This window comes from Nanorana parkeri, unplaced genomic scaffold (genome assembly GCF_000935625.1).
Source record: "Nanorana parkeri isolate BGI_ZX_2015 unplaced genomic scaffold, ASM93562v1 scaffold1194, whole genome shotgun sequence".
Classification (NCBI taxonomy): domain Eukaryota; kingdom Metazoa; phylum Chordata; class Amphibia; order Anura; family Dicroglossidae; genus Nanorana; species Nanorana parkeri.
In genome coordinates this window covers 285,007-301,700 of record NW_017307462.1, presented here as the reverse complement: position 1 = coordinate 301,700, position 16,694 = coordinate 285,007, and the positions used below count along the sequence as shown (strand labels likewise).

General features: G+C 44.8%; 1 protein-coding gene across 1 annotated transcript in view; it reads right to left on the bottom strand.

Annotated features, from left to right (window-relative positions):
- THSD7B (thrombospondin type 1 domain containing 7B) overlaps positions 1-16,694 on the bottom strand; it is a 294,353-nt gene that overhangs the window by 74,528 nt on the left and 203,131 nt on the right. The window contains exons 16-17 of the mRNA XM_018568480.1: positions 16,364-16,369; positions 1,021-1,154 (exon numbers count right to left, since the gene is read on the bottom strand). Coding sequence (XP_018423982.1) covers positions 1,021-1,154; positions 16,364-16,369 — 140 coding nt within the window. The remainder of the gene's footprint in view (positions 1-1,020; positions 1,155-16,363; positions 16,370-16,694) is intronic.

Sequence of the window (16,694 nt, the reverse complement as noted above, 5' to 3'; positions counted from 1 at the left end):
GGGGGGTTTCACGTTACCTATGCCCTGTCCAGCTCACTGATGTCATTGGTTGACAGGAACTGGGCAGGACACCAGCCAGAGCACCTGGCAACCAATGGTATCAGTAAGCTTGGAGCGGTGCCGGCCAGAGCATCACAGGTTGCTTAGAGCTCTTAGCTCTTGGCTGGAAAGAGCCAATGTGACCCAATGAGATGCCGCCTGAGGCAACCACCTCAGGCTGCCTCATTATAGGGACATCCCCTGCCCTTTGCTGTATCTATAATGTAGCAGTGTTGTCACCCTAAGTCAAAACTAGAGAACAATATCCCATTATCATCCCCATAACATGGGGAGGGGGTGTTTTGTAGTCCCTAGGGAGAAAAGGTAACAGTAAGTACCTGAATGTGACCTGGTGTCAGCTTTTTGCAGTCCTTATACAGCACGGCTGGAGCGTGAGATGAAAAAGCAGCACAACGAGTCGTGTGCTGACAAGAAGTGTGCAGATAGGAAGAGAAAGCAGAGTGACAGAGAGATAAGCCCATCACTATGCTGCTTCTCCTTTCACTGTCCAGTCACAGGCTGGGGGTGGGTCCAGTATGACCTGGGCTCAGCTGAAGTTGGTTCAGTGATGTTGGCCATCAGACTGAGGACATCTATTGGGGGGAGTCTTTGAACTGAAGCTGAATGTTGCCGCAAAATCTGCATTTAATGTAAATCTATTGGGCTAGCCAATGTTATCTTGGTATTTTTGGCTGGGGTTCTGCTTTAAATCTAGATACGGCCTGGCAATAAGCATTTCCTAGGAGAGGCCAGCTACCTAGTACAGGCTTCCTTTAACTAATAGGACTACCTCTGCTGCACCCACATCCGTGCCGCTCGCTGTTAGCGTCCAGACCAGAAACTCTGTAGTCAGTTGGCAGCAGGGGAACAATGTTGCAGAAGAAAGTTGTGAAGTCTTTGCTGAAGGTCTGACACTGCAGCAAGCGGCTCACACATGATGTATTGTTCAGTCAGCGGAGATGAACTGCTTCCTTCACTCACCGCACTCTTCTGATTTGTATTCCAAGGCCGCAGCCGGCGGTCTTCCCCTCGCTGTGCAGCTTGCAGGCGGACCACGGCTCAGACACCCACAAGTACTGATTGCATTCGGTATAACAGGGGACTACTTCGTACACCTGTCAGGAGACACAAAAGGAGATCTGCATAAATCAGTCTCATCAGAGTAAATGGTTGTCGCACAAAAAAAAAACCCGACACGCCCGCTGGAAATATGGCTTATGTGTTCATCTCTGTGCTGAATACAATAAAAATATAAACGGTGCACAAAGCTGCAAGGAACATCTCTAGTGTTAGTCAGTTACCTGTAATATGTGCCCTTATACACATAGGTTGCCTTGAAGGGGTGACAATGGTCTAAAATTGAAGTAAAATTAAATTTTTAAGCTATGGATAGAGTAAGTGTGTGTGTGTGTGTGGGGGGGTGGGGGGGGGGTTATAACCCCTCAGCTTTTCTTTGCCATCAGTGTCCCATTGGGGATATGTCCCTTAACTTCCTGTCTGATAGCCACAATAGGAAGTGAGAGGAAACCTCTCCAAGGTGAGGGAAATATATGGTGGTCCTCAGAACTAGTGTCCCCATTGGAATATTTCCCATCTATTCCTGTTCTGGTGACAACCCAAAATGTGGGATTTTCTTTTACTTTCAATGATAACGGTCACCAGGACAAATGGAGAGGGTGAATCTTTCTAAAGGGGACACAGGCAGCAATAAAAACCCGACGGCGTTCTAATTCCCGTCCAGTCTATCCAAAAAAAAAAGGTTTTGGCTTCAGTTACACTTCACGTCATTGCTTCTGGGCAAGTCATCCTAGCCCACAAGCCAGCTGGGCAAGGAGGACTTAGTTGTTGAATGATTGTTCTGATAATGTTAAGTGCGATTTTGCACTGCGGGGGAGGTGGAGGCACTGCGGGGGCTGGCCGGTCTCGGAGGGAAACAACAGTGTTTGGCCAGGTAAGTCCGTCCCAGATGTTGTTCTATGATCTAGAGCTAGAATTAAAGAGCCACAACATCATCAAGATGCCCAATACGTTTTGGGGCTGAGACAAGCCCCTTCCTCAGGGCTTTTAGGCTGGATTCACACCTGAGCGGGTTTTTTATGCTCGTTTTTCCGCTTCTTTTTTTTCCCGCATTTTTTTTGCATTTTTTCGTTCAATGAAACACGCGTTTCACTGGCGGTGTAATTTTTTTCCCCCTTTATTTTCTATATTTAAAAAAATAAAAAAAATTTAAATTTCACTTTTAAACTTCCCGCCGGCTCCGCCCCCCTGCGATGCGGCTGCTCGCAAGGGACGGAACCCGGAAGTCGGCAGCCGCCGAAGACACAGTGGGGATCGCGGACAGGGTAAGACCTGTACGCTGTATTCCCGTGTGTGGCTCGGGGTTACTGCTTTGTTAACCCCGATCCCCAATCGGGTGCTCGCAAGGGACGGAACCCGGAAGTCGGCAGCCGCCGAAGACACAGTGGGGATCGCGGACAGGGTAAGACCTGTACGCTGTATTCCCGTGTGTGGCTCGGGGTTACTGCTTTGTTAACCCCGATCCACACTCGGGAATACCAATGGAAATGCGTGGCAAAACGCCCCAAAGAAGCTCCTGTACTTCTTTGGGCGTGGGGCTTTTTGCAGCGCGTTCCTACACGCTGTAAAACGCCCAGGTGGGAACCAAGCCCATAGGCAATCATTGGTTTTCACATGTTGAGCGTTTTACAGCGTGTAGGAACGTGCTGTAAAACGCTCAGGTGTGAACCAGGCCTAAAAGTGACGCTAAACTCAGGAGTTAAATCTTAGAAATTAATTCAAGTACTTTAACTACTGTATTAATAAAATGTATCTTATTTGTGTATCACTCGGCTGTAGATACTCAAACCATCTCTGAACTGGTGCTGACACTGTCCTTCCTTCTGGAGGGGGGCTATAGTCCCCGTGTGTGCTGAAAAGTAGTCACTGCTCCAAGCTCATTTCCATGAAGGACTACAATCTCAGGTTTGGTTTACTAATTTGTATTGAGATTGCAGTCAATCACTGGAGCGAGATTGGAGCCTTGGCTAGTTTACAACACACGCAGGGACCATAGGGAACAAAAGTAGCCACCCTCCGGAGAAGGGAGAGAACAGAGTATGTAGACTTGGAAATGAACAGATTCTTTAATATAAAATATGGTTTGTCATTTGGAACAAAGGCGCGTTAGCAGCTGGTTGTAGCAGCCGCGTTCTATGATTGGTAACTAGCACCATGGTACTAGAAGAGTAATGTAATACTTTTGCCATCGATCTGTAGGCAAGCTGCATCATGTGCTCCGTTTTATATATGTCAGTACCTATGTGTGAAATACCTCCAGGCAGAATGTTCAAGTATTGCTTATATTACCACACATACAAAGTTCAAGAAAACTGCTGCCTGGGGAATTGATCTGCAATCACTCTAAAGATCGAGTGCAGGAAGAAAGGAAGAGAACTGGGAGGTTTATTAGATAAATATTAGATAAAACTCAATACAGAGGTCAAACTGTATTAACTGCTCATGGCAGACTGATCACTGTATTGTGTTTTATCTATAACATTTTTCTGGTTCTCCTTCTTACCTCCTAGACTTGATCTTGATATGTACCTCTGTTACAAAGCCCAATCATAGTGTCCCACTCGCCCTTATGGATCGTCAGTTCCCATTATGCCTGATTACCCCGACCATTACAAAGCCAGGTATGGTGTCACACTTTCCCTGATGGATTCTCATTCCCAGTTTTTCTCAACTTCCACAGCCATTGCAAAGCCATATAATGATGCCACATTTTCATTGTTACATAGTTACATAGTATTTGAGGTTGAATAAAGACGCAGGTCCATCAAGTTCAACCTATTGCATATATACATGTGAGTCTGCATGTGTATGCGTGTGTACGAGTCCATGTGTGAGCTTGTTTTTAAGTGTACCTGCACCCCTGTATGTTACGGTCTCTGAGGAAATTGCCCAAATGCTTTTTAAATGATTCAACACTCTCTGCTGAAACCACTGCTTGCGGCAGCAAGTTCCAGACCCTAACTGCTCTAACTGAGAAGAAGCCCCTACGCCCCTTGTGCTTAAATCTTTTCTCCACCAGTTTTAGGTGGTGGCCTCGTGTCTTTGTTATGGGGTTTACCGTGAAAAGTTTATTGCTGATGTTGCTATCACCATTGAACATCTTGTACATTAAAATCATGTCCCTCCTTAATCTCCTCACTTCCAGCGTGAACATGTTTAAATTTAGTAACCTTGTCTCTGACCCTCCATACCCCTAATTAGTTTGGTTGCCCTTCTCTGGACTCTTTCCAGCTTGAGGACATCCTTTCTGTGGATTGGTGACAAAAACTGGACCGCATACTCCACTTTCACCTACGCATTTTCAATAATGCACCATAAACAACTTACTGGGGAGTCTAGCTGCAAAGAGAGTGGCAACACTGTTATATCCTTTAAGTGTAAGAAAATATTGTCAATAAAAACTCACCATTGGAACGAGGGATGCAAGAAAATGGCGGGTGATTCAACTCATCAGTGATCGCCCCAAAAACAAAATAATCAGCTACATAAGGAGTTAACCTTTAGTCAAGGCAAGTGGACACCACAAAGGCTATGATGAACGTATACCACTGGGTGGAAACCACATATCAGGAAATGTTGTTTTACAAAGTAAATAATCAAATTTGCTAAGCGGAAAAGTATTTTCAAATCCTTAACCATATTTCTATCTCGCCTCAATGGAGGTAAGCCTGATAGATTTGTTCAATATGTCACACTGGATGAATCCTTCAGATGTTTACTGAGTGAAAACTTTCCCTCTGCACCCAACAGGATGTTGATTTACAATCTAATCATGAACACAAAGGAACTTCAATTGTCAGTCTAAAACATCCTGTAAGGGATTCAGAAAGGCAATCAGGTTGTATTTCACTTGATGGAAACCCGTGACAAGTGATGGTTTTCCAAGACAAAACAAATAATTCCTAGTAGATGTTAAACGCCTGGAAAGCTGGAATCGAATAGGACATTTACATATTTCACATTTCTGATCCATCTAGTGTGTGAAATCTGTTTGTGATAGTTGGATGTTTTGCTCTTGCCTCTAGATGTGAGCTCTTTGAAGCTCTCGCAGCATTAACAACCATCTTTAACACTTCAACATCAATTAAAATGCACTTCAGCCCACTTTGTATTGCAGACAGGAGTCGGACCCCCAGATCTGACTTCCCAACTAATACAATTCAAAATGGTTAAGAGTTGTGTTCTCTTCACCCCCCACACCTCCAATGGGGTGACAACCATCAATAATAGAATCAATGCAGATGCCTAAGTTTCACATCTCAAGATGACCATACCACCATTGTGCTTGAACCCCCTGGTTCTTAACTGGTGGGTCGTGACCCCGTGTTCAGTGGGTCACCGCATGCCTTCCACTTTTCTAGGTGAGAGGCTCCTCAGCCTCCCCCTGGGGCAGCACTGTCAGTTCTCACACCAAGCAGCCATTCAAAATATGCTGCCTGGTTCCAAGTGTCAGCTTGAGGTGGGGTGGGCCGGGGCTGTGGCCGCAAGGCAGCTCCGCAGGGCACGCAAGGAACTGTACAGGTACAAGCAATGCACATATGGATGGAACTCCATCACAGCACAGCAGCCCACACTGGACCCCAGGTTGAGAATTCCTACAGTTCTTGTAAGATATGGAGACTGGATGGAGCTTTAAAAAAGAACACAAATTGATTTTTTGTGTGTATGTGAGAATGTCTGTGTGTGAGATTATGTCTGTTGTTGTGTGTGTCTGTCAGTGTTTTTTTAGGGCCCATTCACACTAGTACAGTGCCTTAATTGCACAGTCCCGTGCAATTAACACACCTTACCACGCAATCGTACCTACCACGCATTTTGGTGTGGGATGTCTGTTGCATTGCCATTAATTTGAATGGCACCCCAAACGCACCTCCCACCCACAGTTCGATCGGCCCGCACCGGAACGCACAGTACCACAATGCGGTGCGACTTGGGTCACGACTTAATGACCAAGGACAAATGTGGGTCCTGAGGTTACACAGGTTGAGAACCACTGCTTTAACAATACCTGTGGATTGACCGAAATTAGAGCCGTGGGTGGCCTTGCCACCACCACTTGGCTTGACAAACCTAGAATGAGAAGTCAAAAGACCTGAGCGGAAAAAAGTTGGCCAAATAGTGCCTGCAGTCAATCCATTCCAGTCAGTGTTCGGGTATTCAGACTGTTGTTAGTCCTGGCCTTCAGGATATGATACCAGGAATGAAGAATTGACCATTGATGCTGTTTATTATGGATGGGGGAATTGAGTGATCTTCGATTGCTGCTGAGCTGAGTTTAAAGAACTCTTTACGTGCACGACCAGCTTTAGTTGTTTAAAATAAGGGTCAGGATTTTGGTTACTGGCTTTCCCTGTCCAACTACTTTAACGATCAAAAAATCAATACAATTCAAGTCATCATCTCATTTCACCAAACTACCTCCCCGTAGCCAACCTCATGTAACTGCTATTCTTTTCTCTGTTCTTCGAGCCCCAGAACTGTAGACAAAGTCACCTTTGTCCTGTCATCATCTCTCTCCGCTATCTCTCTGCTTATACAAGTAACCATCTCATCTACTGCAAACACACTCCATCTTCTAATATAGCAACAGCACTGACGGTTCAATCTCTTCAAAAGACCCTGATGCCTGACCGTTCATTTCAAGAGCAATCTTCCCAAAAGATTGTACAGTGTGTGCATTTAGCGTACTTTATACATGTTATTTACCTGTCCAAAAGCCCTGAGACTTCTTCTGGGCACCACCATTGTATATGTTGTGTCAGCAGCCACAAAAGATTTAGAAATGTGATTCCAATGACACTGCATAGTATTCCTCTTAGCTCCTACATAAAAGGTTATGTAGGAAGGCGAGAGGAAGGGCGAAGAAACTGGGCCAGAACAGACGGTAATCAGACACTCCCGGAAGAGGATAGGGCTACGATGTGCAAGGAGGAAGGGGGGGGGGGGGGCTAGGGAATTTACTCTTCCTGGAGTAGTTGCTGGCAGTGGGGGAATTGTCACCATAGCGAGCCAGACGGCTGCTATGGGGCCCAAGGGCACCCAGTCAAGACGAGGAACAAAGGGGTCTCCCTGATGCCTTGCGGGCCACCTGGCATGTTCCTCTTCGCAGCCGCAGTGACAGCCAGCAGCTGTGGTGGAGGAGGCTGGGGCCCGGTGTTCTATCGAAGACTTTGACTTGTCGAGTTCTCCGACTGGTGACATCACATCCGGTGACTGCCAGTCAGAGATTTAAACCATATAGAGCTACTGCGCTTGCTCCATGTAATTCTTGTCAGTCACCGCTCCCCACAGGGATTCCCCCCTTCCCCGCTCTGATCCTCCAGCGCTGAGTGGAGGAATGGACAGGGGGAGGGTACAGCTGGCTCTGCCTTTCGATAGGCAGAGCCAGCTGTCATTCACGCAGCTGGGTGGATTTTGACAGCATTGTCGGGATCCATACCAGTTGCGGCGGTCTCAGTATGCCGCTGCAGCTCGCGATATACTGAGCTTTGGGTCCCGGGAGGACGCTAGTTTATGTCCTCCCGTGACCTTTAAGAGAACTATGGGGAAAAGACTTAACCTCATAGTTCTCCTTTAACTGAGGATTACACAGGAGAGCATTTGCATTGAAATCTATTGGGGCAAAAACTGCCCAAAGAAGCTCATGTATCTTTTCGGGCATTTGGCTTTTTCCTGCTGGTGTTTTTCTGCTCAGATGTGAACCAGGACCATTGAAAATCATGGGATTTCTTGTGTTGGGCATTTAAATGCATTTTTCAAACTGCTCAAAAACTCCTAGGTGTGAACCAGGGCTTACTACATGTTGATTGTGCTTTATACTTCCTGTGTCAGTGCAAGTCCCCCCCCCCCCTGCCAAATTTCCCCCCAGATGGCGGGGCGGCAGGGTTGGTTTTCATATTGTTAAATTTGTAATTTTTTTAACTTTTTTATCAGAACGAACGGCGGCTTCCCCACTCTACATTTAAATGTAAAAAACAACTACCCACCCGGTGCCCAGAACAGCATGTCCCGGGCGTGTGGAGATAGGAATTCCACACCCCTGCTGCCCCTCTACTCCCTGTTCCCCCGAGGCCGGGCCTCAGTTGGCCTCGTGGGAAATCCAGCCCTGCTTCTGCATATGACTTATCCTGCAATCTCAGCAGTCGACTGCGGTGATGTTAAATGCACGGCCTGGCAAACAGATGGCCACTAATGGAAGAATCTATTAATCTATTTATGAAATCGAATCAGTAAAATATGGAGCAGTTATCCTATAAAATATGTAAGTGACATGGAAAGTCACTGCTGGGTATACTTTATGATAATCATTTAAAATATGTACTTGTTGCGGAACTGAGTAGTTTCCCTATGATTATTCTGAATATGAAATTTGCAGAGTTCCATAAATATATGTTAAACTCCACAATTGTAGTGATTTCATCCCCAAGGTCACTGAGCGTACAAGTGAAATCTACCTACTCAAATCTCGGAATACATCCGTCTCTGCGCTACAACCTCCATCATTAAGCTTCTGAAGTGATGTACTTTTCCTGTGACATTTTCATTGCAGTTCAATAGAGACGGGCTCTCTAGACTTGTCTGTACTGAGATACTTCAAAGATTGGCATTTCAAGATCAACTTTTCAACTTAAGTTCAATGCTCGGGCTCGCCCGCACAGAAACTGGTTCTCATGTCTCATTGAAGACACATTCACATCATCTACAAGTGAAATAGGTCTGTTCAAGTTTAATGACAATCAAAGGAGACAAAAGAAGTGCTCAGCTCTATTATCAAACAGATGAGATTGTTGGACTGTGAAGACGTATTTCCATTTCTTTAAAATAAAAACCCACTCAAAAACAATTTATTTTTGGGTAAAGAGCTGTAAAATGACTTTGTATGCAAAAGATTACTCACTTCGGCGGCCACACTATGGAGATCAGTTGCCTTAAAGGACACCGTTAGTGAAGGTATGTAATCTTCCTTTACTTAAAGTGACACCATCTTATTTGTGTATCACTTGGCTGTAGATCCTCAAACAATCTGGGAATTGGTGCTGGCACTCTCCTTCCTTCTGGAGGGGGGCTACTTTTGTTCTCCATGGTTCCTGTGTGTGTTGTAAAGTAGTCACCGCTCCAAGCTCGCTCCCGTGATGGACTACAATCTCAGATTTAGTTTAATATTTTGTATCTAGATTGTAGTCCATTACGGGGGTGAGCTTGGAGCGGTGACTACTCTACAACACACAAAACGAACATGGGGAACAAAAGTAGCCCCCCTCCAGAAGGAAGGACAGTGTCAGCACCAAATCAGAGATGATTTGAGGATCTACAGCCGAGTGATACACAAATAAGATACATTTTTGTTATTAGTTAAGGTACTTGAATGTATTTTTAAGGTTTAACGTCTGAGTTTAGTGTCACTTTAAGTGTTGGCACCTACCCTATGCTTTATGGGTGTAGACTGCTCCCAACTAACCACCCCACCTTTTTAATATATATTTAAGGGAGAGACTGTATACACTACACCAGTTCCTGCTTTGTGTCTCCACCTACTGCAGGCAGTGCTGACTTGATGATGTCAGCGCTGCCTTAATAGAAGTTCAGAGGGTCCGGTCATTCAGCTCATAGAAGGGAGATCTTGCTGGTAGTTACAAAATCGGGATATTGCCTCAGCAGAAAGGTCGCATTTTTTATGAATGCTATGCATCAAAGAACCTTCTAAGCATGAATTGAAGGATGGATGTGTGACAGGTTTGCCACGAAGTAACTAATAATGATACTATATTGTGCTCAAAGTCCAGTTTAAAGTATAGGCCCCAAGACTGTTTTTAAGGTATCTTTTGCAGTTACAGAGAACATTTAGAAATATTTATTTTGTGCCCAAACAGTACACTGAAAGGTTCACTTTTCGTCTTGAATTCCTACGGAAATATAGAAGTCCTCTCTTGGTCTAAGAGTGTGCCTAGGAGTTTCTGTGTCATCAGCCTCAAAGTTGTATATCTGTAGTGTGACATCTCTTGAGGAGATTTGGTGTGAAATTTGGTAATGTCACTACCATGTTGCCCACTGTTCAGCTTGCAGGAGGCTCTGACATGAGGAAGCAAAGCCCTGTCTCTATCAAGATGGCTTCCCCCACACAGAACCTTGGAGCACACGACATGTTAAGTCAGTAATGGGGAAAGATCAGCTGCAGGGAGACCACAGCCAATACTGGCAACTGGTTATTTGCCCTCTGCCCGTCTATGAAATTTGATAATGTCACTACTGTGTTGCCCACTGTTCAGCTTGCTGGAGGCTCTGACATGAGGAAGCAAAGCACTGCCTCTACCAAGATGGCCACCTCCACATGGAACCTTGCAGAACAAGGCATGGTAAGTCAGTAATGGGGAAAGGTCAGCTCTAGGGAGACCACGGAGCCTTCAGAGTCCAGTTCCTCTTCAAAAAACCTGAGCTGGTTTCAATTTCAGCAGAAATGCACAAAAATCATACATTCCTCTTGCTTGCGGAAATTAACTAATACGATGTCTGTGGAGCTGCTAATCTATAAAAAGAAAGATAAAATGCAGAGATGACAAACTCTCACTCTCTACCGAGCACCATCCTGGCAAGAAATAAAGACTTTCATCAATCACAATTATGACACAACTGTCTATAATTCCTTAAATGACAGGATCTCAGCAAATCCATTATTTTTGCTGGATACCGTGAATCACTCATTTTCCTGCTGCCTGGGCAATATTCCCTCCAGTGTAATTATCGAAAGACAAATCTATTTAGTGAAATAATTTCCTCTAAATTCTCCCCGTGTTAGGTGCTTAAAACCTCCTTATGGAGCTCTTTTACAAACATATTAGCCATTTGAATTTTTTATTTCAATGTTTCCAATTCAATATCATGTTTCTCACTTATTCAATTTTTACTCAAGCTTTCTGCATTTTTTTAATAGCATTCATTTCCAATGTACTAGGGAAAAGCAAAAATAAAGGCAAAATACATTTAACATCTTAAATAGAAATAACTGTGAGCACTTAAACATATCACTTTTCCAGATAGTCCCTATGCAAGATGATGCACTTGTATCATTTAACTAGCTTCTGTAGTCCTGCATAAAAGAAGATGTTTGGCTGCTGCTGAAGCCAGGTCTGCACCACTTCCTTTACTTCATCATTTTCGGTGAACCTGCAACCACGGAGCACCACCTTCAGTGGATTGAACATGTGATAATCGCTCAGCGTTAGATCCAGGCTGTCGTTGTGGTCTTGTGTGTGCGATGTCGATGGGCGACCAGAACAAGCTTCATCGGTTACACCTTTTCGTCTCACTTTTAAACCTTTCTGCCTACTCATAAACCTTTCATTGAAAGGTTTATGAGAAACTCCTCTCTCATCCAGCAGGTGAAGGAGCGGCACAGGCAAGCAGGTGAGTGCTTGACCTCCCTACTATGTCCTCCATTGTTATACTGCCAGTTGGAGCATCGCAAGTGTGTCATAAGCCTTATCATTCAGATTCCTTTAACAAAGGTGTACAACATGTTTCATTTTTGGGTGCTTCCAATATTGACTTCCATTCGAACTCTTGGCAATCAATCACATGATATCTCAGATTCTCAAAGAAAGTCGATACTGAAAGACTTCCATCTGTCAGACGTGGTGATCAAAGGTCTGAGCAGGCAGCAGATAGCTCTATAAAGCCTGACAGCCATCATTGACTGCTGGTCATGCTCGAGGTCTGAATAGGGGCGGAGGGGGGGGGGGTCTCAACTCAATGCTACCAGATCTTTCTATTTGTTCATCTTTATAATGAACGTTCTCATAGACCAATAAGGTGGTGCAGGAAGGTGGCTGACCTAGGCTTGACTATCGCAGCTCATGTTGGGCATATATCTGCTGTATGTTTTCTAATACTAGTTTACATGGCTGTATGTTTACTGCAAGGACTCTGGATAAAGTGTCGTCTATTGCGGTAAAATGAGGACAACCATGCACAAAGATAATTACCCCATTACATGTACCATCTCTCTGCAAACGCGATACAACTTCAGACACTAAATCTTCTTTTTTTCATAATAAAATGTTCAGTTACTGTAAATAATTCAGCAGCTTTTCAGACTCTTTAGAAGAGTTGAACTAAAAAGTGATTTGCAGTCATATTGCAGTCAGCAGCACAAGGCTTAAAGACTCCTTTTATATAAAACTGGATCTCCGCCCACACGACTCACGACAAAAAAAAAATCTGAATTCTTCCCTTCCCTCTATAAAGGGTTATTCAACAGAGCTGCGAATAACTACTAATTATATCACTAACTGTACTCTTATTTGCTGCCATACAGGCCCCAGGGCAGTCTAAGTGATGGTGCAGCACTTCCACTGAAGGTGAGAGTATTTTTAAAGAGAAGTTTTATTTTCCAAAAGTCTTTCCCATCGTAACAAGCTCAGATAATCTGGTAAAAAGTCTCCCAAAATGAACCAAATTTAAAGTAATCCTTTCACAAACAGGGCCACTCAAAGCAAGCATATGATGAAAAAAGACATTGGTAGAAGGTTCCCCTTATGAAAGTTGCGTGTCAGATGATAAAGTCAATCAAATAATCAGTTGATCCAGACCTATAAGACAAAGGTCTTGTGATTTCAAGAATGGCTCTACCCATTTCATCTTCCCAGTGTTCCTATCAGTCAAATGGGTTTTAAAGGACCAATAATGATGTCTGAGTTTTTGGGGTAGTTCGCAATGCCAGACACACACAGTGTCACTGATCACATACCCCTAACTGTCCTGAAATCTAAGGGACTGTCCTAGAATTTTAACCAAATTCCATGATCCCGTAGAACCACCCTATGTCCATTGTCGGGTGCTGGAATGTTCCAGCACCTGATGCCTGTATCTGACTTCCGACCAGCACGGTGCCCATTCACAAAGTGAACCATTCAAAGCAAGCATATGACGAAAAAATTCATTGGTAGAAGTGCTCGCCATGAAAGCTGCATGTCCAAATAATCAGTCCACCCAGACCTATAAGGCATAAGTCTTGTGATTTCAAGAATGGCTTCATCCATTTCACCTCCCCAGCGTATCTATCGCTCAAATGGATTTTTTTTTAAAGGAGCCATAAAGATGCCTGAGTTTTTGGGGTAGTTCGCAATGGCAGGCACAGTGTCACTGATCCCATTCCCCTAACTGTCCTGATTTCTAAGGGACTGTCCTAGGATTTTAACCAAATTCCTTGATCCTATAGAACCACTCCATATCCAGTGTTGGGTGCTGGAATGTTCCAGCACCTGATGTCTGTAACTGACCTTTGACCAGCATGGGACCCATTCACAAAGGGAACCATTCAAAGCACGCATTTGATGAAAAAATACATTGGTAGAAGTGCTCGCCATGAACGCTGATTGTCCAAATAATTAGTCCATCCAGACCTCCAAAACATAAGTCTTGTGATGTCAAGAACGGCTCTACCCATTTCACCTCCCCAGCGTCCCTATCAGTCAAATAGGTTTATTTTAAAGGACCCATAAAGATGCCTGAGTGGCTTTTTCATTGGATGCTTAGCTTGTGGAAGGCTTATTAAAGGCGTAACAAAGGAGCAAACAGAACAATAATAGGTTCATCTCATCCAAAGCAGATAGAGGAAACCTCAGCAGAGGAATCCCCAAGAGATCTATAAAACCAGCAGGAGAATTGATCCAATGCTGCCCATCTGAAGCTGAAATATGCTTTGGGTGAGCTGACTTTTAACACACATTTCAAACTTGTCAAATGATTTGTAAAGACTGACGCACGGAAGTGCTAGGAGGAGGACATCATGTGGATTAGGATTTGGATTCACGAAGATGTAAATTGCATCAATATGACACTTTGTTGTAATCCTTATTTTTTTTTTAATTTTCATGCAATGCCACCACACATAGCATTATGTACAATCAGATAGTTATTACATGTATAGCACTATAATATTACACTCAATGATATGGATTATACAATTCCAGCAACTGCCACAGGATGGGGGAAAAAAGGATCCAACAGACGTAGTTTACCGAGGAACTATAGAGGGCATAGAAAACACTCCTTCTTTTGGCTGGATATGTGAATGTAAAATATGTATATGTTGCATTTTATATTTACACACACATTTTTTTTTCTCCTGACCACCCTCATAGCAGAAGCACTGAAGTCACCCAAGCCCTTCTCTCAGCAGTTGGCTCCCCCTCCCAGCAGCGAGTTATCAGCCTAGCTAATTCTGCTCCCTCTTACAGCAGTGACTTTGCAGCTCACATACACATTTTCTTTTCCCCTGACCATCCTCAAAATGCATAGCAGAAGCACTTGAGTGCAAGCCCTTCTCTCAGCAGCTTAGCTCCCCCTCTCAGCAGTGAGTTAGCAGCTCAGCCAATTCTGCACCTCCCTTTCAGCACTGACCTGTTCCCTCTATCAGGTGTGACCCATTAGCTCAGATCCCTCTGCTTTTCCCTTCCAGCACTGACCTGTTCCCTCTCTCAGCCGTGACCCATTAGCTCAGATCCCTCTGCTTTTCCCTTCCAGCACTGACCTGTTCCCTCTATCAGCAGTGACCCATCAGCTTACATCCCTCTGCTTTACCCTTCCAGCACTGACCTGTTCCCTCTATCAGTAGTAACCCATTAGCTCAGATCCCTCTGCTTTTCCCTTCCAGCACTGACCTGTTCCCTCTCTCAGCAGTGACCCATTAGCTCAGATCCCTCTGCTTTTCCCTTCCAGCACTGACCTGTTCCCTCTCTCAGCCGTGACCCATTAGCTCAGATCCCTCTGCTTTTCCCTTCCAGCACTGACCTGTTCCCTCTATCAGCAGTGACCCATCAGCTTACATCCCTCTGCTTTACCCTTCCAGCACTGACCTGTTCCCTCTCTCAGCAGTGACCCATTAGCTCAGATCCCTCTGCTTTTCCCTTCCAGCACTGACCTGTTCCCTCTCTCAGCCGTGACCCATTAGCTCAGATCCCTCTGCTTTTCCCTTCCAGCACTGACCTGTTCCCTCTATCAGCAGTGACCCATTAGCTCAGATCCCTCTGCTTTTCCCTTCCTGCACTGACCTGTTCCCTCTATCAGCAGTGACCCATCAGCTTACATCCCTCTGCTTTTACCTTCCAGCACTGACCTGTTCCCTCTATCAGTAGTAACCCATTAGCTCAGATTCCCCTGCTTTCCCCTTCCAGCACTGACCTGTTCCCTCTATCAGTAGTAACCCATTAGCTCAGATCCCTCTGCTTTTCCCTTCCAGCACTGACCTGTTCCCTCTATCAGCAGTGACCCATCAGCTTACATCCCTCTGCTTTACCCTTCCAGCACTGACCTGTTCCCTCTATCAGCAGTGACCCATTAGCTCAGATCCCTCTGCTTTTCCCTTCCTGCACTGACCTGTTCCCTCTATCAGCAGTGACCCATCAGCTTACATCCCTCTGCTTTTACCTTCCAGCACTGACCTGTTCCCTCTATCAGTAGTAACCCATTAGCTCAGATTCCCCTGCTTTCCCCTTCCAGCACTGACCTGTTCCCTCTATCAGTAGTAACCCATTAGCTCAGATCCCTCTGCTTTTACCTTCCAGCACTGACCTGTTCCCTCTATCAGCCGTGACCCATTAGCTCAGATCCCTCTGCTTTTACCTTCAAGCAGTGACTCAGCAGCCTTTCAGCTTTCTAATCTCTAATGTTAAACAAGAGCTCTAGGAGGTGGGATTGAACTGCTCAGTCACAGCTGGGAGTTGAGCTGCTGAGGGGGGAAGAAGACAAGGTAAGGGGAACTGCCGGAGTAGGGGAGCAGCTAGCGAATCAATGCTGGAAGAAGGAGCAGTGGGAGCTGAGCTACTAATTTACTGCAAAACAGGAAGCAAAGGACATCTGAGATTTTGACAGAATCACTTGAATGACCTCTTGCTGTGAATTTTGAGGATGAATTACCCCGCAGCGGCTGCAGCTACATAGGCCAGTGAGGTGTTTGTTTTAAATCTCATTTAATGCTTGTTAAAAAATATGTAGATACTTGAATGTCCATAGCCTGGCCCCAGGTTTACATTAAATACTGTAGCTAAAGAAGCAAAGCATTCAGCCGGCCTTCCACAAAGCCGCCCGCAATGCAAATCTTCAATCAGCAAATTATAGAGCAGAGTGTAGGGGTAAATTAGTGCTTTCACCCAGACTGGACATCACACAGAGGCCACATGCTTCCAGCCTGTAACCAGGAATATAAATACTGTATGTGAATGACAATCAATACAGAGAATAAAATACCAACCTGAGCCTTTGCCGAGGGGTGCGTGACAAGCAGGGAGAAAAGAGAATTACACAGCCATTAGTTCACTTGCGCCACGACAAAATGCCCTGCAGATGCTTAACACGTTTTTACATCTGAAATTTCTCTACGGCTGACACAGCACTCGTCACTTAACACTGATTACTTGTGGTGTAGAAACAAAGTATTCAATTCCAGATGGCAATAAAGTAGAAATGTGGCCAGGCTGCGGACAGTCCAACATTTACATATTCGAAAAGCTGAAGTTTAATCGGCTTATATTTCACCTTCTCGCCCCCCCCCCCCCCCCCCCATACATAATATTTTAAATAAA